Source organism: Triturus cristatus, chromosome 6 (genome assembly GCF_964204655.1).
Source record: "Triturus cristatus chromosome 6, aTriCri1.1, whole genome shotgun sequence".
Lineage (NCBI taxonomy): Eukaryota > Metazoa > Chordata > Amphibia > Caudata > Salamandridae > Triturus > Triturus cristatus.
Window position 1 is genome coordinate 979,389,498 of NC_140589.1, and position 24,190 is coordinate 979,413,687.

At 45.2% G+C, this 24,190-nt stretch overlaps 1 protein-coding gene across 50 annotated transcripts in view; it reads left to right on the top strand.

Moving 5' to 3' along the window:
- The window catches only part of LOC146820883 (uncharacterized), a 1,936,624-nt gene that overhangs the window by 370,104 nt on the left and 1,542,330 nt on the right, over positions 1 to 24,190 (top strand). For all 50 annotated transcript variants that reach the window (XM_085611721.1, XM_085611696.1, XM_085611722.1 and 47 more), the window contains one exon: positions 4,720 to 4,773. In XM_085611721.1, coding sequence (XP_085467847.1) covers positions 4,720 to 4,773 — 54 coding nt within the window. The remainder of the gene's footprint in view (positions 1 to 4,719; positions 4,774 to 24,190) is intronic.

Sequence of the window (24,190 nt, forward strand, 5' to 3'; positions counted from 1 at the left end):
TGTAAAAGCCATCAGCTGTTTTCATAATCCTTTTAGATTTTCTCCTTTTAACCCAACCAAATGTTTATTTTAATTTTTTATAATTATGAATGTAATATGTATCGCATTTGTAAAGGATTTTAGGTAATCATACAATAATGAATTCATTCATTCTTCCATAAAGAGACGTTCACAAAACTCAGTAGAGTCTCAACGCAAAGGAAATAAAGCAAAGGAAATGCACAGTAGCAGTAGCAACTGCAATCAATAGGATGGCAGGAGAGTCGAGCAATGGTGTGGAGGGCATGGAAAAGCATGTTAACTTACTTTAGGAACACATACTATTTTAAACAATTATAAATGTAATGTTGCCGTTAATATTGCATCTTCTACTCTTCCAATCATCTTTCAGTGTTTTTCCTGGGAACAGGTTCACTCCTGGTCTTCTCATGCGCACACAATAGTGTACAGGCAGCAAGTTTTGAGTCTGCAACTTTGTTATTTTAGTCCAAACTACACATGAGTCTTCTTCATTCTAAACATCCCTTCCCTCGAAGGGGTCTACATTTCTAAACTTCTAGTGAAGCAAATGACAATGGTCTATGTCAAATTTGAAACATCTGCAGTAACGAAAAACATTATTTTCAAGATTTCATCCTTTGGACTAAAACTAGTATGTTAAAAGAGATCATGTTCAGTTTTTATACTACATTCTATGTAATTAAATTTCATAATTCTACTAAATAATACATTCTAAACAAACCTTTTGAACTCTTTTTTGTATAAGAAGAAATATTTTGCAGGGATATGTGAAACATTCATTTAATAACCACTTTCCAAGCAATGCTGTTTTAAACAGTTTTGAGGCCTAGTACATGTAGGTGTGGCTAGTTGCTACATTTTGCAAATGTTTAAATTGCAGTTTGTTAATTGAAGTCTGCACGTTAATTTCACACATATATTATAACTATATTACTTTGTGTTTTACTAAAAATACCTCTTCACATTGAAAGAAGTGTAGCATCTTTTTTTAAAATATTCTTGTCAGATTTTTAATTTTCTCCAGGTCTCTGTTGTTCTATTTTTAAGGGTTGAAAGATGGTGATTAATGCAGTGGCACACCAATAATCTTCTCCCTCAAAAAAAGATAATTATTTAGCTCCAATCATGCAAAATCTTTGGCATTACAGATTTGGAAGATTCAAAGTCATGGTCCCAGGCAGTGTTTAATCTTGCCTATTTTTTTCAACGCCCACCAGCATCTAGCGCTGAGTCCTTTGCTTCTGGCCAAAATAGTTGCTATCCGTTAATTCTTGGATCTTTGTATTCATATTCTCTTACTGATGAAGCAGCAGTGCTTTGTTCTTGGTCTGCTGTGTGGATATTCAATCATTGTTTCAGCAAGAGGATAATGTCATGGTTATAAACATAACTTTGATATTGAAGGCATTTGATATAGTCATATAAAGTGAAAGTAACTTATTGCTCTTCGGCGCTAGGGACTTCCCTGATAATTGTGTATTTCAAACACATCCCATTGCTAGCATCACAGATGATTCAAGAAAATCTTTGCTAGAAAACTGTTCTTTTTGCCCTCTGGCACATATACATTTAGTGGGAGGGGTATTCCTATTTCAATCCAAACCAATTGCAATATATAACATAAAAGACTTTCAAACAAGGAGGAAGAATACCGCAATAAACTCTATCTAAACAGTTGGTGTCAGATTAATTATAAAATCATTTAAAGTATATAACAAAATCATAAAAACAAAAGCCATCAAAAACTGCAAAAGTTAAAATCAGCAACATTTTATACATCAACACAAGTGATAAACAAAAACTACCCTTCCCTACCAAAGTTTAAAAATGAATTGCACACTTCCCGGTTCTCATCCTTTCACAGAAAGTTGCTCGGTTTATTGTGAATTTGAGTTTACCATCTTTTCTAATCAAGAGTAAAGCTTTCTAAATATTTAACAGTGTGGCCTTCCATTGAATTACAGTGGCGGTTCCTCTGCTAAGGAAGAGTAGCGTCGCCCCCTTCTATTTCAGCAGTGCAAAAAATCAAAATAAAATAATAACAGGATGTTATTATCATTTTATTGTTCTAAGCGGGAGTAGGGGCCAGGCAGGGAGCTGAAGCCAGAGCAGGGGAGGAGTGGTTTGCACATCTCTAAGAGCACATGAGAGTTTGGCCAGCCCTCCAGGGCCGGCCAAACTGGCATGTACACTTGGCATTTTCTCCATAGGGCTGTGTTGCACAGCCCCATGGAGAACATGCCCAGGGTCCCAGGCACTGCCTGAGCATCCAAACAGGATGCTCAGACCAATCATGATGCGGCACCTGCTTCCAACAGACCTTCTTTCCAGGACAGAGGAGAGATGTGCAGCAGTGGCAGCGCGGCAGATGAGGGAAGTTTATTTTTTTAATCCATCCCCCCACCACCCCCATTCCGAGGAAGCCGCCACAATTGAATTAGTTTCCTTTAAAACAAAATAATGTCACATCTTGTTCTGTTTCAATGCCTTTAATTAGCAAATTAGCAAAGTTACAAACTCAAATCCAATGGCGGCTCCTCCTATAAGGTGGTGAGGCGTTGTCCCTCTGCTTTTTAACACTGAAATAAATGATATTAACTGGAATTTATTATCTTTTCATTTGTTCCTGCTGTGGCAGCTTTGCAGGGCGGGGGGTGAGGCTGCTATGATGACAGGAGCAGGGGAAGTGTGTGAGCACACTTTGTAAGTGCACATGAATGTTTGGGTCTCGGGCCGGCCAAACTATCATGTGCACTTTGCATGTTCTCCAACCAGGCTGTGTTGAGCCTGAGTGGAGAACATGCTGAGACTCCCACTGCCTGTCTGAGCATGGAACCATGGTGCTCATACCAATCACAACGCTGCTTTGCAGAATTGTGGTTGGCTATGGTGAGCCTGGGTGTGCTTCCTGTTCCAGGTCGGAGCATTGGACTACAGTGGAAAGACAAGGTAAGGAAGTGGCACAATACTACATTTTTTTTTTTTTTTTTTTACATTTGAGAAAGAGAAAAAGTGCACAGCAGCTTACAGAGCATTTCATTTTAACATGATTGATTTAAACTGAAGCCTACATTACTTATGGTCAACTTTAAGTGCAAATCATTTTTTTAACTTGCACATGCAGTGCAGATTAATGTAAATGTTGTGCAAACTATAAAATAGTAACATGGCATAACCGAAGCCCTGAGAAATAATTTTCCCATTTTTCAGGTGTACTAAGAATTAGGTTGGATTCTCTTTTGCTGAGTTGTCTTATGATGTTCATCCTGAGAGGAGTGTAAAACATGTAGCTGAGAACTTTGAAGTGAATTGTGAATGTCTCTTGGGTTCACAGCGAATACATTCAATACAGGATTACATATTGCAAAAGTGAATATATTCAGGACTACCAGAATGCACACATGGTTAATTCTGGCAATGTTATCCAGGTCTTCATTCTATGCTTGTGCCACCTTCAGAGCATTTCCCTGGTGCCACAGCCACTCTACGTCACACAAAGCCAAGCACAATACTGATGACAGAAACCCACCAATAACTTGCTCCTGTGATGCTGGGTATCTGATCTACCATGTGTTTCTACATCCCGCATTAATAAACAAATCTATGTAAAAACATTGGGTATGCAATTTGCTAGTCTAGAAGCAGCAGTGTTAGTCAGAGGCATGTTTACCTATTAACTGATTGCTTGCATCCGTCATATGCTTATGCTAATTATTTGATACATATACGCAAAATAAATTCATATTTTCCACGAATGGCATGACTTATGTATGTCTGTAATGTATGTTACAAATATAACAAACATAATAGCCTACCTTATTCTTTTGCAAACAATACTCCAAGTCATAATTATGAGAAGGTTGCTGGATTACTCAGAATCTGCTTGCTATGAATGAAAAACTGGCATTACAGAGACATTGCCCAAAGAGATGCCTCCAAGAATTCGATAAATCGTTTGGTGGTCTTATGGTTGGCTCTTCTCCATATGGAAAATGTTATGCTCTTTAGATGCCTACTGTAGTGTGAGCATGTCTCCCAAGGGATCAGGCCTATTCTGTGATGTGAGTTGGATGAACCCTTTTTGAAGGGGAGGCACCATCCATCCTTCATTACTGTGGATTATAACTGATACCCTTCTCTGCATCTGAGAATAGAATGGGAATAATCTAGTCAAATAGGCAGGGATACATATGTATAACCCCTGGCTACACATACCAAAGAGCAGGCAGAATGGTTCTGCAATGAGACCACCAAGTTGTTAGACAAAGAGTCATAGTACACTGATCTCTCACATTGTCTGCTGCATATTCAACAAAAATAAATAATTATATAAACTTTTCCAAATGGCCAATTCTCGTTGACCCTCATTAAATGGAAAAGATCACTGAGTAAAAATAGCACACAACCAGTTAAAAAATTACCAGTTAACCCATCATACCCCAATGTTCTTTGCTCAAAATAAGAATCCCTATTATGTTTGCCAATGCTGCTTCACAATACCTACCTCGCTAGCACCACCACATCTGGTATACCTGGTATACACAACATTATTTCATCTATATTGGGAATTGCATTTGGTGCAGAGTTTAGTGATAGAAAAGTAATATTTTGAGATTTAAAATCAAAAAATCATGAGCAATAATTTTTGATGTTGCTACCAATGTGACTTAATGAAAACAAATCTTCCTCCATGTCTAGTGATCCACAAACAGGAAGGTCTTGAAAAAGCAGAGAAGAAAGCACTACCTAAAGGTAAGTTTACAGATAATTAGATATTGTTATGAAATGTAAATTCTGCCTTGGGCACATGAAAAGTTTAACTGGATTGTTTTGTGAATTCACTTTAAGGATTCTGAGACAACCTGATTAAACTATAACCTGTTTGAAGTCAAAGATGTCAAACTGTGTTGCATTTAATCAATTTCCTGAAGAACATCTTAATTTTACTTTTTTTTTTTTAAAGATCTAGCATGACAGTATAGCTCTGCAAAGCCAATTATTATGAATACTTCGCCATATATAGAGAAGATTTGGCTTTTCCCTAGAGGACTAATGCTCCCTCACCTCCTACTTTTGACAGTTCGTTGTATCATTATACATTCTATGGAGTGCTTGTATTGTATTGTGGGAGGAGCTATTTTACATCGGTTTAGGTCTTGCCGACATCTGATCTTAGCTGTTTGTTGGCAAACACCTATTGTTTGAAATATAAACTTAGACCAGGCTTTGAGTCTGCTCCTCCTTATGATTCAATGGCTTTCATCCCTAATCATAAGTTTGTCTCACACATGGAGAATTTCTGTGTCACATTGTTTTGGTTGGTTATGTTGGATCCTTCCTCTATTTACGTCATGAATTGCATTGTCTATGGGACTATTTTGTTTGTTTTACTTTTGACTCCCTGCTCAGCTCTCTTTCTACCTCTCTTTATATAAAATATGTTCCTTACCCTGAAGCCTCTTTTCCCCCTGCATTCCCTTCACTCCTGCTGGCTGCAAGTAACAGGAATCCGTAGGTGTCCATATTTGAATGGAAACCACACTGTGATTGTCTTTGAATTCCTTCCATTATAATGTTAAGAAAACAGTAGTACAGTGAAGGCACACCACATAAGGATCCCAGGTGAGTTTAGAAAAATAGAGTGAAATGTATTAAATATAACAAGACTAAAGTGAAAAAACCCAATCAGTAGAACAGGAGTTATGAATTTTTAAAGAATTTATGGTAAAATAGCACCAAAAAACACAAAGAGCCAACCGTGTGTGATACCGGGAGAAAGTCACAAGATCAAGCCTATCACGCTGTAGCATGGGTCGGATACAGGGACAGGTATTCCTGCTAAAGAGTTACCATCTTAGTCCCGTGCCAAAAGTTCTGTTCAAGGTAGAGGAGGCCACAGGGAGCAGGGAAGCATCGTGGACGGTCGTAAATGCAGCACGAACGGCAGGCCAGGCGTTGCAGGTGGTCGTCACTGTAACATGAAGATCCTGCTGGCGTCACAGGCAGTTGGGATGGTGCTTTGCAGTATTGTTCCACATGAAAGGTTAATGGCAGTAGCACAAAGGGTCGAGCGGATGGAACTTTGTGTTTCCAGGTTTTGTAAGTGACAAGAATTCGCCACCATCGGGCCCATTTGCAGTCATGAGGAGCCCAAAAAATTCAATTCAACCTCTCTTTCGCCACACCAAGGGCCCAGGAGCTCAGGAGCACTACTTAAAGGTCAAGGGATAGCTCCAGCTGGATCTGTGTGCTGGTGCAGGTAGTTGGAAGCCTGTTATGTCTCTGTGTTCTCTGAACAAGTGCCCAGCAGACTAGCCCTTGGAGTCACTCCAGGGCCCTGGGTTCAAGAGGTGCAGATTCAGTTCTTCTCACCTAGGCACAGCAAGGCAGCATTCCAACAAGGCAGTATTGCAACAGAGCAGCAGTCCAGCAGAGTGGCAGTCCTTCAGTAGAAAAAGTCCTTCTTCCTGGCAGAGTATCCCAGGGTCAGAAATGAACTTAAGAGTTGGTACCTGAGGTCCAGTTTTATACACAGTTGTACCTTTGAAGTGGAGGATAAGCTTCCCTAGGTGTCCCTTTGAAGTTCCTAGGCAACCTGACTTCCCTGTCCTGGTTCTAAACCAATAACATGGGGTATGCAGCCCTTTGTGTGGAGGCTAGAGAGTGGCTGAGTGGGTCGGTGAGTGGGTGCTATTTGAGGATAAGCCAATGTCACTGTTTTTTTGGACAGAGCACATGCACTTTAACACTGATGTCATCAGTAATGTCATTTGAGATGTCCTCAGTGATGTCAATGACCATGTCATGAGTGATGGAGTAGGTGATGTCATAAGTGGTACATTGCATGGGCATAAGTTATAGTTAACTCAGGTAACTACAACTGCTGAATTTCTTTGGTTGTGTACGAGTGAAATCTGAGCCTAACTAACGAATGAACGAACTATAACTATTGGGTTTCTCGGTGAAGATTTTTTAAATTTCTATCTCCTAAGTACAACATCCCTGTAACTTTTGTTTTTCTTCAATGAATTCCTAGGGTTATTTCACATGTTTTCCTAACTGTAACCTGTAACCTTTGAGAGTGTGTGAGAGAGTGTATGAATCTGAGTGGGTGTGTGAGTTGGTGTGGGAGTGTCTGAGTTGGTCTTTGAGTGGGTGCATGAATGACTGAGTGGGTGAGTGGGTGCATGAGTGTCTGAGTGAGTGTCTAAGTGGGTCTGTGAGTGGGAGTGAAAGTGCCCGAGCGGGTTTGCAAGTGCCTCCATAATTGTCATTCTGTGAGTGAGTGCATGAGTGTCTGATTGGGTCTTTGACTGGGTGTACATGTCTCTGTTCATCTGTGAGTGGGCAGGTGCATGGTTGTCTGAATGGATTTGTGAGTGTCTGTGAGAGTGTCCGAGTTTTTCCGTGAGTGAGTGCATGAGTGCTGAGTAGGTCCTGCGTGTTATCTGCTAGTTTTCTGCATTTTTTCTGCTCTCTTCTGACCTTTATTTTGCCTCTTTCTGCTCGGATTCTGACCTCTATTTTGCCTCTTTCTGCTTGTTTCTGATCTCTATTTTGCCTCTTTCTGCTTGTTGCTGGCATTTATTTTGCTTCTTTCTACTCATTTCTGATATCTATTTTGCCACTTTCTGCTCATTTCTGATCTCTATTTCGCCTCTTGCTGCTCGTTATTGGCCTTTATTTTGCCTTTTTCTCCTCATTTTTACCCTTATTTTGCTTCTTTTTGCATTTGCTGACCACTATTTTCCCTCTTTCTGACCTTTATCTTACCTCTTTCGGTTCGCTGCTGACCTCTATTTTGCCCCTTTCTCTTAATTTCTGACCTCTCTTTTGCCACTTTCTGCTCTTTTCTGACCTCTGTTTTGCCTCTTTTTGCTCGTTGCAGACTTTTTTTGCCTCTCTCTGCTGAGCTCTTTCTGCTTGTTTCTGATCTCTATTTTGCGTAACTTTGCTGGCCTTTATTTTGCTTCTTTCTGCTTGTTTCTGACCTTTATTGTGCCTATTTCTGCTCGTTGCTGATATCTATTTTGCCTCTTGCTACTCGTTTCTGACCTTTATTTTACCTTATTCTGGTTGTTGCTGACCTTTATTTTGCCTATTTCTTCTACTTTTTTACCTTTATTCTGCCTCTTTCTGCTTGTTTCTCATGTTTATTTTGTCTATTTCTGCTCTTTTCCCCCGGGACCTCGGTGGGAACCTCAAGGCCACCATGGTCCCAGCCAGCTCCTTGCCTCCTGTGGGAGCCAGTATTGCTGTGACAGACAGGGGGTCAGCTCAAAGGCATGTATGTCAGATCTAAGGATTTCATCTGTTTCCCTGCACTGAAATTAGCAACAGAGTCATGTGAATCTCCTTCATTGTATTGCTGCCATTTGACGCGGTTTAGCTGCCCCTCAGTCTTGTTAACAATGAGGAGCTCTATCTTGGGTGTGAAATTTTGAAGTGCACGCAACCTTTCGTGACCATAGAGAATTAAAACAGTATTTCTGTACATTTAAGGTGCTTATACTTGCAGTGGATTGGTAAAAATGGAACAAATTGAATAACTTATATTTTATAAAAAATGTCACTGTTCAAAATAGACAATTCAATTTTCAACCCAGACTTCCTGTTCATTTAAGGCACGGGTACTCATAGTACAGCCCGGCAAGCCTTCCTTGGCGGCCCGCGGACCTTGCAGGCAACATACCTCTGTTTTTTTTATATCGCCGGTTGCAGCAGCTCGGGGGCCAGGTGATTCTTTTAAAAACCCTTCACTTGTTAATAAGGCTTTGTTGTATTTCACCTCTTCTTAGCGCCCCTGCATCTCAACTCTGATTGAGTGGAGATGCAGGGGCGCTTTTGAGTGGAGATGCAGGTGCGCTAAGAAGAGGTGAAATTCAACAAAGCCTCATTAACAAGTGAATGGTCTTTAAAAGACCTGTGAAGTACTTGGGTGCGGTGGCTGTGTGTGTTCCAGGGAAGCTGTCTCAGCGCGGGGTGAGGTGACAGGGACAGCAGGGTGAGGTGAGGGGGGGCAGCAGCTAGTGAGAGCAGCGGGTGAGTTTACAGCAGAAGGAAGACAGAGTGCGACAGAGGGAGAGGGAGAGGGGGAAGACAGAGAGCGGGAGACGGAGAGATAGAGAGAGAAGGAGACAGACAAGGGGACAGAGGGTGAGGAAGGGAGAGGGAGGGAGACAGAGGGAGAGGGAGGGAGGGAGACAGAGGGAGAACAGAGGGAGAGGCAGGGAGGGAGACACAGAGAGAGGGAGACAAACAGTGAGTGAGACAGAGGGGGACAGAGAGAGACAGACAGAGAGAGGGAGGGAGACAGAGGGACGGAGACAGAGAGAAAGGGAGACAAACTGATTGAGAGAGAGAGATAGAGAGAGGGAGGGAGACGGGGAGAGGGAGGGAGACAGAGGGAGGGACACGGGGAGAGGGAGACAGAGAGAGAGAGACAGAGAGGGAGGGAGACAGAAAGAGGGAGCGAGAGAGAGAGAGGGAGGGAGGGAGACAGAGAGGGGGAGGGAGGGAGACAGAAGGAGGGAGGGAGACAGGGAGAGGGAAGGAGAGAGAGGGAGAGGGAGGGAGATAGAGAGAGAGGGAGACAAACAGAGTGAGTGAGACAGAGGGAGGGAGGGAGACAGGAGGGAGGGAGATAGGAGGGAGGGAGACGGAGGGAGGGAGAGGGAGGGAGATGGAGGGAGGGAGACAGAGAGAGAGGGAGACAAACAGAGTGAGTGAGACAAACAGAGTGAGGGAGACAGAGGGAGGGAGGGAGACAGAGGGAGGGAGACAGAGGAAGGGAGACAGAGGGAGGGAGACAAGAGGGAGGGAGACAAGAGGGAGGGAGACAAGAGGGAGGGAGACAGAGAGAGGGAGGGGGGGAGACAGAGGGAGGGAGAGAGAGGGAGGGAGACAGAGAGTGAGTGAGACAGAGACAGAGGAAGGGAGACAGGGAGAGAGACAGAGAGAGAGAGGGAGGGAGACAGAGAGAAGGAGAGAGAGAGAGGGAGGGATACAGGGAGAGGGAAGGAGAGAGAGTGAGTGAGACAGAGGGAGACAGAGACAGAGGGAGGGAGACAGGGAGGGAGAAGGAGAGAGGGAGGGAGGGAGAGAGAAAGGGAGACAGAGATAGGGAGACAGAGGGAGAGAGAGAGAGAGAGAGAGAGAGAGAGAGAGAGAGAGAGAGAGAGAGAGAGAGATAGAGAGAGAGAGAGAGGGAGACAGAGAGAGGGAGAGTGATAGAGAGAGAGAGAGTGATAGAGGGAGGGAGGGAGACAGAGCGAGATAGATAGATAGATAGATAGATAGATAGATAGATAGATAGATAGATAGATAGATAGATAGATAGATAGATAGATAGATAGATAGATAGATAGATAGATAGATAGATAGATAGATAAATAGATATGTGTGAATGCCGGGTCTGGTGGCTCAGTGGACGAAGGCGTCTGCTGCAGGGGCCTGTGTTCAACCTCATGGTCACAGTTTCTTTTTTGCTCTAGCCCCCTCCCCCACTGCCCCCGCCCCCACCGGTGCGGCCCTCGGCCACAAACCACACTGAAATTTGGCCCCCGAGAGAAAGTTTGTGAGTACCCATGATTTAAGGTGTTTATATTTAACAATACACCAGTAAAAATTTAACAAACTGAATACCTTGTCTAATTAAAATATTAAACCTCTTCAATATCTAAAATGAAAAATCTGATGTTCAAACCTATCATGTCAAGTGGGCTACAGTTTCTGACAATACTCTTTTGAGTGCTAATTTGCAATTCTATTTGCATTTTTATAGTATTAGCTGTGAACATCCCATATTATAGAGACAGTATTTTGCCCTTGAGGGCCATACCTCATGAATCATTTTGCCCCCTTGAAATAGCTTAAATATATAATCGACTTTTCACCCAGTAGATAATAATCAATGTGGCTCACAAATTGGTAGCACCAGCTTGCACCAGGTACCAGACTCTGTTTTCTAAAGAGCCAAATATGTAAAGTGCCTGAGTGCAAATCCTAAGTGCTGAATCATAAAAACTCATCTTATTCAACAACTGCCTATGTCCAATTCTTCCAATCCTACACTAAACTTGAGACTGGACTTTTAATAATTAGGGTTTCAAGATCTCTCATTTCAGCTAATAGAAAAACGAGTGAACAGCCTACACATGTGTGGAAGTCTTCCTCCATGATCAATCCCATGGGGGCCTTGGTATTCAGTTCTATTATATTTTCAGATTCCCCTTCTACTGTTCTTAGGTATCGTATTGATCACAAAATACTTAAATCATTTGTCATCACTGTCATGCTTTTCTGAAACGCGCTCTCACAGCCCTCCACGACCACCCCTGACACAGCGACCAGCGCTGACTCAGGAAACGCCCAAAGGCGGTAGCCACGCCCACTGCGAGGCCACGCCCACCCCCAGAGACTACAAATACGCTAATCACAAGCGGACTTGACATTTGACTTGTGTATCCTCTGAGGCGGAAGCCGGAGGACCGTGTTCCCACTGTTTTTAAAACTGCACTGTTTTCACTTGTGTTAATTTTAAAAATAAAACTCAGAGCTCACCTGCTTGGAAGCGCCGACCTGAAACGCGCTCTCACAGCCTCACAGGATTATCTTCACTGTAAAACCAGTGATGCGCAGATTCCCGAATCAGAAAGTCTTCAGTTTACCTTCAAGCTAAACCCAACCAACTCACTAACAGGAATACTGGTGTACCGTCCTCCCGGCCCCCCAGGTCCCTTCGCTAGTTCCCTCCTGGACTCAGTAACAACCCAGGCCCACTCTCTATCGAATTTCATGATAACAGGTGACCTGAATATTCATCTCGATGACCCGGTAGACTCGATAGCTAATGACCCGATCTTAGATCTGGCAGCACTTGACATCCGCCTCCTTAACTCCGGAGCCACCCACATCAAGGGTCATCTATTGGACCCGGTGTTCACCAGCTCCCCCTCGATGCAAGCGAAGGAGGCTTTTCCCCTTCCTTGGACAGACCATTTCCTAGTCTCCTTCCAACTACCTGGAACCTTCAAGAAACCTCAAAAACCGCCCACATACAGCAGGGACAGGACCTGGTCCAGACTCCCCACGGAAGAATGGGCCAAGATCCTAAAAAGGACCACCCCTGCATACGCGGAAGATCCGACCATCTCCGATAAAAAATTCAGAGAGTGGATCACCTCCTCCCTGGACTCAGTGCTCCCTCTTAGAACTAGGGAGGACAAAAACGGCAAACCTGGTTCGGCCCCGTGGTATACCACGGACCTCCGTCTACTTCGCAAAAACTGCAAAAAAGCCGAACGGCTGTGGAGGAGAAACTGGCAGCACGCCAACAAAGAAGCTTACCAGAACACAGTCAGGCTCTACAAAGAAGCCATCCGACTCGCCAAAGCCTCACACTATGACAAGCGGATACAAGAGTCGTCCAACTCAGCCAGGGAATCTTTCCTAATTGTAAAAGAGCTGCTCAAAGTACCCAACACTCCCTCCTCCATCACCCCTAGAGTCGACCGAAGTAATGAACTAGCTACTTACTTCAACGACAAAATCACCCGTATCCTGGCCTCCCTCCCACCCCCCGACCCCCCCAGTCACATGAATAGCCGTTTATCCCTCGACCACGTCAAAAGCAATCTACGCCCCACACTGCCATTATTCCGACCAGTAACCTGCCTAGAGGTAGAACGAACCTTGACGAAAATGAAAAGCGGATCACCTCTGGATCCAGCACCTATCAGGTTCCTTAAAACCGTAGCCTCAATCATCGTGCCTACGGTCACGGAACTTATCAACAGCTCACTTGCCCAGGGATCTGTCCCGGACAGCTGGAAGAGTGCTGTGGTAAAAGCACTTAAAAAAAAACCCCAGCTCGACCCAGCAGACATGTCAAACTATCGACCTATCTCACTCCTCCCTGGTATTAGCAAGGTAGCTGAGAAACTGGTCAATGGACAATTATCTCAGTTCTTTGAGACCAACAACGTACTTAGGCAATCCCAGACTGGATTCCGCCCGGGTCATGACACAGACACCGCCCTTCTTGCAGTCATCGAGGAGGCAAGGCGCATACTGGATTCAGGAGGGTCGGTGGCAGTGATCCTCCTGGATCTGAGCGCAGCCTTCGATACAGTCAACCACCGTGTCCTTTTACATCGACTGGCGGAAGCAGGACTTACCGGGACGGCACTCAGTTGGATTGAATCCTTCCTCACAGGACGTACGTTCCAAGTATGGGACAACAATCACCACTCGTCCACCCTTCCACTTACAAGCGGTGTCCCTCAAGGCTCTTCCCTGAGCCCGACGCTTTTTAACGCTTACATGGCCCCCCTTGAGGACATAGTTACACCTTTTGACATAAAAATGGTAAGCTATGCCGACGACACTCAGCTGTTCGTCTCTTTAGCCCAACTGATCGACCACCCAGAAAACCTGACCAATTGTCTCACAGAAATCCACAATTGGATGAGTAACTCATCATTAAAACTTAATGGGTCAAAGACGGAGGTGATGCTCCTGGGGAAACAATGGACGACCATCCCCCCAGCACTCTGGCCCGACGTGTTCGGGGAAATTCCCCCCCCGAAACGTGAAATTAAGACACTCGGGGTGTGGCTCGAACCAGAGCTGTCTATGAAGACACAAGCAGCTAAAACTTCGGGCACCTGCTTCGGGCTTATGCGCACGACCCGCAAGATTCTCCCCTTACTGCCACCCACTTCCAGGAAACTGCTTATCCAGGGACTGGTATTGTCTCGCCTAGACTACAGCAATTTGGTCTACCTGGGAGCCCCTGAGGCCACCCTGACGAAACTCCAGCGGACACAGAACGCTGCAGCACGCATGCTAGCCAACCTCCCCCCCAGAATGTCCGCCAAGCCGGCCCTCAAAGCTCTGCACTGGCTCCCTGTGCGCCAAAGGGTGCAATTCAAAGCCATGTGCACGACGCATAAGCTGATCAACGGATCTGGCCCGGCGATCCTTAGCAACATGATCACCCCCTACACAGCACCCAGATCCCTACGATCCCAGAATGAGAACCTGGCCACCACTCCTAGATTCAAAAGGACTCGTACAGGAGGTCGACGATTTTCCGTTCAAGCAGCTGCTGGATGGAACGCTCTCCCTCGCCCCCTCAGACTGGAACCCAACTACATGGTATTCCGGAAAAAATTAAAAACTCACTTATTCCCGAAATAGAGTCCCTCAATAAATGTCTCTCCCCTCTCCCTTCCCCTCTACAGGATCACAATTCTTACAGCGCGGGGATGCCCTTGGGTCACCAGGCGCTTTAGAAATCGTTATTAAATTAAATTAAAATTAAAAAAAGGTGGGTAACCTTATAGCTTCTATCCTTATTCACTTATATGTTGTAGAATTCTTTCATGCACCGGTAGATTCGTGCTCCCCACGAACATTCATTTGCAGGGACATTTCGGAATATATACAGCATAATCACTTTTGCAGTGAAATTATTATTATATTTCCCTTTGGAGACTGTGGAATGATGACAGATATTCCTTTGCATTTTCACCATAGTGACATACTTTGCACTTACTGCAATCCATAAAGTCTTGATTGTCCCCCAACAAAGTTTCTTTTGATATAACCTCTGGGCTACTTTTTACTAAATCATGTTTCATTGATCGTGCCCGTCTAATGTAACTTCCGTTTTTTTTCGGGCTAGTATATTAATCACTCTATCATTCTTTACTGAGTGGCAATATTTTACGTATTGCTCCTTCCTGTTTGCCAAAGTTTGTAATTTGCCAAATTGGGAGATAACGTTACCATTTTTCTTTCTCCTTTTAAAAAGCAACTGATCCCTTGGTTGACAGTTTGCCTTCATTCTAGCACTCTATTACTTCCTGGGAGTATCCTTTTTCTTCGAATTGTTCTGCTAACTCAGTTAGTGCCTTGTCTTTTTCTTTTTCTTTTTCTTGTTCTCTACAATTTCTTCTCATCCTCCAATTTAAGTCACTGGGGTGAAAGCTAGTACCATGTAGTACTGTGTTACCTGCAGTTGGTTGTCTAAATAATTTACTCTCAAGCTTATTGTTCTTTACATATACAGTTAAATCCCGGAAATGCAATTCCTCTAAACTGACAGTGCTAGTAAAGTGTAGATTCAAAGAGTTTTCATTAATTCTATTGACAATTTTTTTTCACTTTTTTTAGTAGACCGTAAGCACAAAAAGGTCATTGATATATCCGGAACAAAATATCACACATTCAAACCATTCATTTTGATATTCATTTTGCAGCACCTGCTTTTCCCACCAGCTCATCTGTAAATGAGTATAGCTGGGGATAAAACAGGTGTCCATTGCTGTACTTCTGAATTGTTTGAAAAGTTCATTATTGAATACGAAACCATTATTGACCAAACACATTTACACCATGCAAAGTAACATTTGTGTTTGCTTCCATAGCTTTTATGGTGTTTTGCTAAGAAAGTGCTCTAAGGCTCGTGATCCATCCTCATGTTGTAAACTTGTGGACAGTGTTGTCACATCAGTAGTCACTTTCTCATGAAATGTCAAAAGAAATCAAAAAGTCTCCTGTACCTTGGACATATGAAGGAAGATTTTGTACTAAATCTCTTAAAAAATAATCAACATACTTTGAGGTGTTCTCAACGATATCCCGTGTTGCTTGTATGATTGGACATCCTGGTGGAGTGTGAATTTTTGAATAAGCTAAAAAACTGGTGTTCCTGAACGGTCATTTTGCAACAGCAAGTATTTTGCTCGATTCAAGAGACCTTGATTACGCCAGTCTAATAACTCTTCATTGTTAATGACATTTATAGTAGATAGTGTGTTCTTAGATACTAGTATAGCATATCTCATCATTTAACTGTTTATATATCTCCTCAAGATAGTTCTTCATGGGCCAGAGCACAATAGGTACCCCTTTGTCAGTGTTTCTAATCATGCAATAATTTCTATTGCGCATGATTTTTCCACTTCTGGTAATTGCTTCCTTTTGTTTTTTGCCCAAATCTGCATAGAAGCTCTTCAGTTCCTGAGTTGAAAGTTCACTGTATATATCCAAGGCATCCCTAGGCATTGCAAGCATAAACATAGAACTAGGTTTGAAATTTGTTGGCACTTCTCCATATACATGGAGGCCTAAATTCATGATTTCTTTTTCAACCGTTAATGTGTCAGGTACACCCATAATTTGCACATTCTAATATGTGTAAATCCTTCATTCATTTGACATCTGCCACCAATAATTGGTCCTGTTGCCTTTTGCTCAATTCTTCACTTTTTTTCTTTCATCTTATCCTGTATCTCATAAAACATTTCAATTCCATAGATTTTATAAATGGAATAAAATCTATTCTTGTTTGTGTATAGCCCATTGCTTTCTCTGGACAGAATGTCAGTCCCACTGCCAACATATTCTCTTCCTCATTTTGTTAATGTGAAGTCAGTCAGATTGATGATTGTTTTGCAACTTTTTCTTCTTTCTTCTCTTTTAATTTCTTTTGCTTGCCATTTGCCTAACTTTACCTGCTCATTACTTTGCTGCTCTGGTCCCCACCACACTTTTCCCGCAGTCCTGGTCTGCCGCGGCTAATACGCCAATTGTGCGGAGGGCTATTCCTATTTGTTGGGCTCCTCACTTCCGCCCACTCACTTCTGCTTCCCTTCCTGAGTTAGCGGTCCAGTTTGCATCGAAGGCATTCGCCTATTTGTTCCTGATGCAAATGGATTCTGCGCAGCTAACAGTCGTAGGATCTACTTCCCTTTACCCAGCTTTTAGAGGATTATATGACAAATTGGTTTTAAATATATGGTACATATATGTTTCTGGTTTTATATTTTTTATACTTTTTTAACTAACTTACGCGCACTAGCACTTTTACTTTGCCAAACCTTACCTGCTCATTACTTTGCTGCTCCGGTCCCCTCCACACTTTTCACGCAGTCCTGGTCTGCCACAGCCGATATTCCGATTGTGCGGAGGGCTGGTTCTATTTTTTGGGCTCCTCTCTTCCGCTCACTCACTTCTGCTTCCCCTGCTGCGTTAGTGGTCCAGTTTGCATCGAAGGCATTCGCCTATTTATTCCTGATGCAAACGGACGCACGCAGCGAATCTCGAAAGCTTCCGGCGCCGGCTATGGTGCCCAGTTGCCCCCAGACAAGACTCTATCACTGCATTATAATATGTAAAATCTGCTCAGCCTGAGACGGCTACCACTAGGTCAGTGCAAAGCGGCTGATCCTAGTTCTGAGGGCAGCTTTCAATGCAAAGGGTCCAACTGGTCTCTCCTCCAGCCCAGAGAACTCGCACTCAGAATCCTTTCTCTCAACACTAAGCGTAACAATATTAAGAAAACAGAGGCCTTAAAGGCCACTCTTTTAAACTGTCATTCTATGCATAAGCATGAACAACACATTTGTGACCTACTTCTAGACGAATGGCCTGACCTTTTCTTCCTCTCTGAGACCTGGCAGTCTGAACCCTCCAACCCTACTATCGTTCCGGCCATTCCTATGGGTTACAAAATCCTTAGGAGGGACCAACCCAATGGGAATGGGGGCGGTGTCACTTTAATTTACAACCAAAAACTGGACTGCTCTTCCATTGCGATGTAAAACATTGAAGGCGTAGAGTCCTTAGGGTTCCGTTGGACTTTATCTCCCCATCAAAGCATTGCAGGTTTCCTGATTTACAGACCACCCGGTGCAATCAGAAACTTTATCACTACGCTCAATACAGCCACCATTTCACTGGCCCTAAAATATAACAACTGCCTTATTCTGGGAGATTTCAATATACATATGGATAAAGAACATGACCCTTTAACAGCCTCCTTGCTGGAGATGCTGCAGGCCTGCAATATGTCTCCATTAACTTTTTCGGGCACCCATGAGATGGGCTATACCCTAGACCAAATCTTTCACAACTGTGACATATCGGCAAGCCTTTCTCTACCTATTACCTGGTCAGACCACCTCCTATTAAAATTCTTCATTCTCCACTCTGCCACAGCCCCTCGGGCTTACTCAGGGCAGAGGGACCCTAATTATAGTGCTTTCCATAAAATATCCGCCTGATGTTAGCGGACGCCCTCGTCGTTCTTCTCTGGAGCTGTCTGGCAGCCCCAACATGGACGCCCTCCTAGTAGATTTAAGGCTCCATGCCAACATTGACGTAGCGGTACTAGTTGTCTCTCGCTCCTCAAAGAGGTCAGCCCCACCGGCTCCACGGTTTAACGACTCCCTCAGATCCAACAAAATAACTGTAGAAAGATGGAGCGGAAATGGCGTACATACTCTCTACCTGAGGACAGGAAGGTGTATAAAGATACTTTAAAAGCTCACTACATTCTCGTGAAGGCGGCCAAGAAATATTTCTTTCAGATCAAGATATAAAATGCCCAAAATAAGAGTAAGGAAATTTTCAGCGTAGTTAAATCTTTTACTTCCTCGAAAGCCGGCATGAAGCAAGGGCCGCACACTGAAGAATGGTCTAAGCAGATAGCTCAATTTTTCCATAAAAAGATTTCCATGATCCAACAAGCTTTCACAAGCATCTCAGAGGAAGAACTGACCTTTTACCACAGGGCAAATAGTAAATTTCACTTTTTGGAACTCCCTTCCTTACTAGCTTTCCCTGAGCTTCAGCTGGAAGAATCACTCACTCTTCTCCAAAGCATAAATTCTGGCTCTCCTACCGACGCATGCATTGCCAAGCAAATATCCTCAACTTATTAGCTTCCACCATAAACCCCATGGTAAGCCAGCTCTTTAATGCTTCCCTTTCCTCAGGCAATATGCCAAAACTATGGAAGTAAGCATAGATTCTTCCACTTATAAAAAAAAGGCTAACTCCAAACAGACGGACCCTGCGAACTACAGGCCAATCTCCCTTCTTCCGGCCCTCTCTAAAGTACTAGAGAAACATGTAAACAAGGCCCTCCAAAAACACATTGAAGATTGGAAGCTTCTTCATGCGCCCCAATCCAGCTTTAGGACCAACTACAGTACTGAGTCTGCTCTGCTGGAAGTGACTGAATTCATCAAGGGTAAGCTGGACCAGGGAAGCAAGGCTCTTCTGATACTACTTGATCTGTTGGTGGCCTTCAATATGGTTCCTCATGAGAGGCTCTGGGATAGACTTGCTAACATCGGGCTGAGGGGGACTGCCCTAACATGTCCTTCCTGGTCAACAGATCTCATCCCGAATCTGAGTGTCCCCCAGGGCTCCATTCTCAATCGAACCCTTTTTAACATATATCTATCTCCCCTTGCACTTTTAGTAGAGGAAGAGGGTGCCAAAATTGTCTCCTACACAGATGACACTCAGCGGATTTTTACATGCGATAAAGGAATCGACTTTGATGGGGCAATGATTAGGTCTTGCCTCACAAAGGTTTTTAATTGGCACAAGATAAATCAGCTGAAGTGTAACCCTGACAAAACTGAAGTTGTTTTCTTTGGAAAACCGGAAATGCTTGACTGGAGCTCTTGGTGGCCAGAATATCTGCCGCCCCCGGCCCACGGCAAAGGAGAAAGTCAAAAACGTAGGAACTATCATTGACAACGCACTCTCGATGCGCTTTCAGATTCAAAATTTAACGGGCACTTGCTTTGGTATACTCCACATGTTAAAAAAATTCCTGCAGCTGCTACCGCTTGACAGCAGAAAGATTGCGGTGACTGGTGACATCTCCAGTGATTAGGAATGTTTTATAAAAGTTGTTGTGTGTTAATTTTATATAATAAGGTACCACAAAAGTTAAATCAGTATACTTTGGGGCATATTCTCAACATGTGATAATTATCGCAAAATTAGCTTAACACAACTTTGCATATCGCAGTCTATCGCGGGAAAACAATGCCGTATTCTCAACCCGGCGGCACCATGCAACAGTCACACGATAACGCATCAAATAACCGTGTTAAAATCAACGCGACGCCGCAAAAATGCGAAACACGCACGTGAAAAAATTTGCGATGAGGCCAACCGCCATACAAAAATCATCGATAACCAGCGACAGGCCTACAATTCCCACGCGTCATGCGGGAAAATGCACTATAAAAGCAGAACAAGAAAAACACTAAAAACAAAATAAAGTGCGTAGCACCATGGATGCACCCGGACCGAGTGCCCAGGTCAACGCGAACCCCACAAGCCCCACAGACCACCAGAAAGGAACCTCAGGGTCAGGGAAGGCCAAGGAGAAGAGGAAGAAGAAAATGGGGTACAGTCGGCAAGGCAACCGGATCGTCGTCACGGAGGTGACAGAACACTAACAACAACTGTCCGTTACCTCCACCGTGTCATTGGCAACACAGACAGAAAAATAGCATTCCATCGTGAATGCAGTCGGAGTGTCGAGGAGGACAAGATGCGCTGGCATGATGTGAAAAGCCAAACCAAGCAGAAATCTTCTGCCAACAGGAAGGCAGAAATGGCGACTGGAGGTGGGAGTCCTGCGCCACAGGAGGAGCTGGAGCAAATGGTGGCCACAGTCATCAATGTGGAGACGGTGCAAGGAGTCGGGAGTCCGGACACAGCTCGACATGACCTGACACAACATCAACAGAGTGAGTAACGACCAGGGACTGGGGGACGGGGAAGACGGGCACAATGGCACACATGCACAACGATGTGTAGCACATCGCACACCACAATCACCCTGGATTATGTCCCTGATCCCCGTGGCACACTGCAGCACACATACAAACATTAAGTAGGCCCCCGTCCACTATGTGCCCAAAGGGGTCCCACCCCAAACATCACCAATTCCACAACACACTCATGCATCTGTGCAAAACACAGCAATGATGCATATTTGTGAGCCACACTGACAATGCAAGTGACACTACATGACGATCAGCATGGCAGGAGTACAATCACCATGACATTGTGCACGCCATGAGACTGAGGTGGCTGTGTGTGGACCACATCCATAAAGGAGCAGGTCACACTCTGACACATCCATGTGCACAAACAGCCACTGACGTCAACAATACATCTGCAAAAAAACAATGCACAAGAGTACAAAACCATCCAAGAGCACAAATTACCCAAGTCGCCAACATCACAGCACCTTAAAAGCACAAAAGTCAAAGGCACACCGCCTCCAAGGGATAAGGGGCAGCAAAATCACTGCTGCAGGGGCGACTCTCCCACAATGCAGCACACACACACAGCAATGACAGCACATCCACTTTGACGACAATGTGGTACACAGTACAACACTTACACTGCAGAACAGAGGACACAACTGGGTCCACTTGTGCGTAGAAACTGACCAATCACATCTGACATAGCAGGAAACTGTGAGATGAAAATGTACGTGTACAACCTCACCTACGTCATGTAGTCCAAATGTCCACTGTCCCGCATCAAATAGTCTGCTCCCTCAAACAGTCACAATGTACATTGTCATGCAGTCTGTCTGCAAACTTGAACAATGCGTCAACATACATGCCAACACAATTGCAAAAAGCATCTCCCCTTCACATTGCAGAGGGACAAACAACACCTCCAGCAGAGCACACCAGACAACTCTACAGTGATGCTGAAGAGGACCTCCACACTTTCGACACTGACGCCCTACAACAGTTCATGGACATTTTAGGCAATCGACCTCCAGGAGCAGGGCAGCCCAGCTGCATCGAGGATACCCCACCCCCCTGTACAGACCACACAGCTGGATGCACCCACCACCACAGCTGCCTCCCAGCAGCCCACTGAAGCAAACATCGCATTCCAAGGCCAGGTGTCAGTCAGATTGCCAGAAGGGGGTGGCCAAACAGGTGTGGGTGGGGTTCGACCTCATGGAAGCCGAACTAGATCACATACTTTGGTGTCTAAGTCCCATCAGGGACCACTTACACTCCCCAATAGAGACTCACACTGTGACAGAGACACATGCCTTTGCTCATTTCCAGTACTGAACCACGCCCAGACCCACGGGATAATCATCCACACACCCACGCTGGACCAGCATACGCCGGCCCAGTTCACTCCTCTTACGTATTGAGTGGGGGACGACAAAGCTACATGTGTAGGGTGTCATCCGCTGCCTGCAGTGACATGGCTGCGTCCGCTGTACACGGCACAATGTAATTTTGTAGGGCCCAGGGCCCTAATGCATACATCATGAGCACATGGACACACTCAGATAGTTAGTGGGACTGGCTACGGGCACGTGAGCTCGACACCTTTATTGCCATGGTCACATGTACAATGACGACTGTGCTGGATGTGTGTGGGGTGAGTGTAAGCCAGCCCTCACGGAGTCGTTGGTGCTGGCAACAACTTGAACAGTGATCACAATTAAAGCAGAAAACACCAGCCTAACAGAAACAACTGTGAAGCATCATGGTGGTAGCCGGAGAAAGTACAGTGTTCACCCAATATGCAACCAGAATGGTCAATGAGTTGTGATGCACTGAGTTAGTGGCACCTGAAGAGCTGAGCAGGGTATCAAGCTGATGATGGCACCCACAACAGGTGTGAGCAACCCTGATAATCTGGCAGTAAGTCACTTCTGACTCTGGCACCTGTTGTTTGGAGTTGGTCCTGATGGTGGTGGCGTGTGCATCCTGCGGTTATGCGACAACCGGGCAGGTCAGGACTCGATTTGATGTGTGAGCCCAGGTGGACCGCAGTTGAGGCCGGAGGCAGTGGACAGCGCAGGGCCACAGACACATGGCCTTGATGACCCCCAGTCCATCGACCCAGAGGCCATCCAATATTCTATCAGGCAGGGTCCATGACTTCAGCTGCACTGAGTTAGTGGCCCCAGATGCACTCCGGCCAGCACAGGCACACCGCCATGGGACGGTGACTTGCGGTGCTGAGGTAGGGCCACGCGAGCTCAGCGGGTCCTCGTCGGTGTCGAAGGTGAATGTAGCAGAGGGTTGCCAGGTACAGTGGAAAGTGTCCTCCAGGGCATGATGCAGAGGGCAGAAGCCGGCTGGAAGTGGCAAATGGAGGAGTGGAATGCTACAGCCTCGTTTTTGCTACCAAGTCAGTATCACCGACATGACATGACATAGACTCAGTTGCCAACAAAGTTCAACCAGAAAGCGTCCATGAATGTCGGGGTACAGACTTAGCGGCACCGGAGCTGAAAGGGGATGCAGTCTGTGATGAGGCCTGTACAGTGACATAAAATCTGCCATAAATAAATCAAGGCTCAGTTCTAAATGTGTGACCTACTCGACCGCAGTGTAGTCCGGAGGCAGCGGGCATCAGGGGCACACAGCCACGTGTCGTTGGCTTGCGATGCACACAGTTACTGACACCAGGGCAGTTGTCGGTAGTATTAGATCAACTCCGTAACGATGATCCTTTTTTCTTCCTGACTGAAAAGCGTCTTCCTCTTACTCCTCTCGGGGCGTACAATGATATGAACTCTGCCATTGAGAAATTAAGACTCAGTTCCAAATGTGTGACCTACTGGCCCGCAGTGGGGGCCGAAGGCGGTAGTCAGCAAGGGACCACAGACACGTATGGTTGGAATGCTATGCACAGACTTGGTGGCAGCACATCGAAGGGAGTATAGTGACATCAAACGTCCCATGAACAGATGAACTCAGCCGTCCTGATATCAAGACTTAGTTCTAAATGTGTGACCTACTTGACCGCAGTGTAGGCCGGAGGCAGCGGTAGAGTACGCCAACAAGAAAGGAGTACTGCGGGCCTGTGTCGCGGAGGCCATGATGGTCTGAGGAGGCTGCCAAGGTCACGGGCCTTGGGCTTGGAGCTCGCGCGGGCATGTGGTCAAGACGGGTTCTGGGACCAGCGGGCTGGGGTGCAGCAGACGCACAGGATCGCAGGCAACACCGCTCACGGCAATGGCGTCGGCCTCAGCCTCGTTGCGGGGTTGGAGGCGCCGCCCTGGCAGACACGTTGGGCATTCCGGAAGAGAACCACGCTCAGAGCTACATGCTTTTTATACACACCCCTATGCTGGCCTAGCGTACGCCGGGCCAGCCCACTCCGCACACGCTTAGAGGGGGGGACATCACAAGCTACATTTCCGCGATCTTCCCCACTGGCTGGGGTGACATGGTTGCATCCACTGTCCACTACACTCCAAACACCAGCAGTGCATGTAGACATGCATATGTCTGTGGTCTGCATTCTGCATTCTGCAGTCTGTTCAGCACATCTCCACCACACTTGG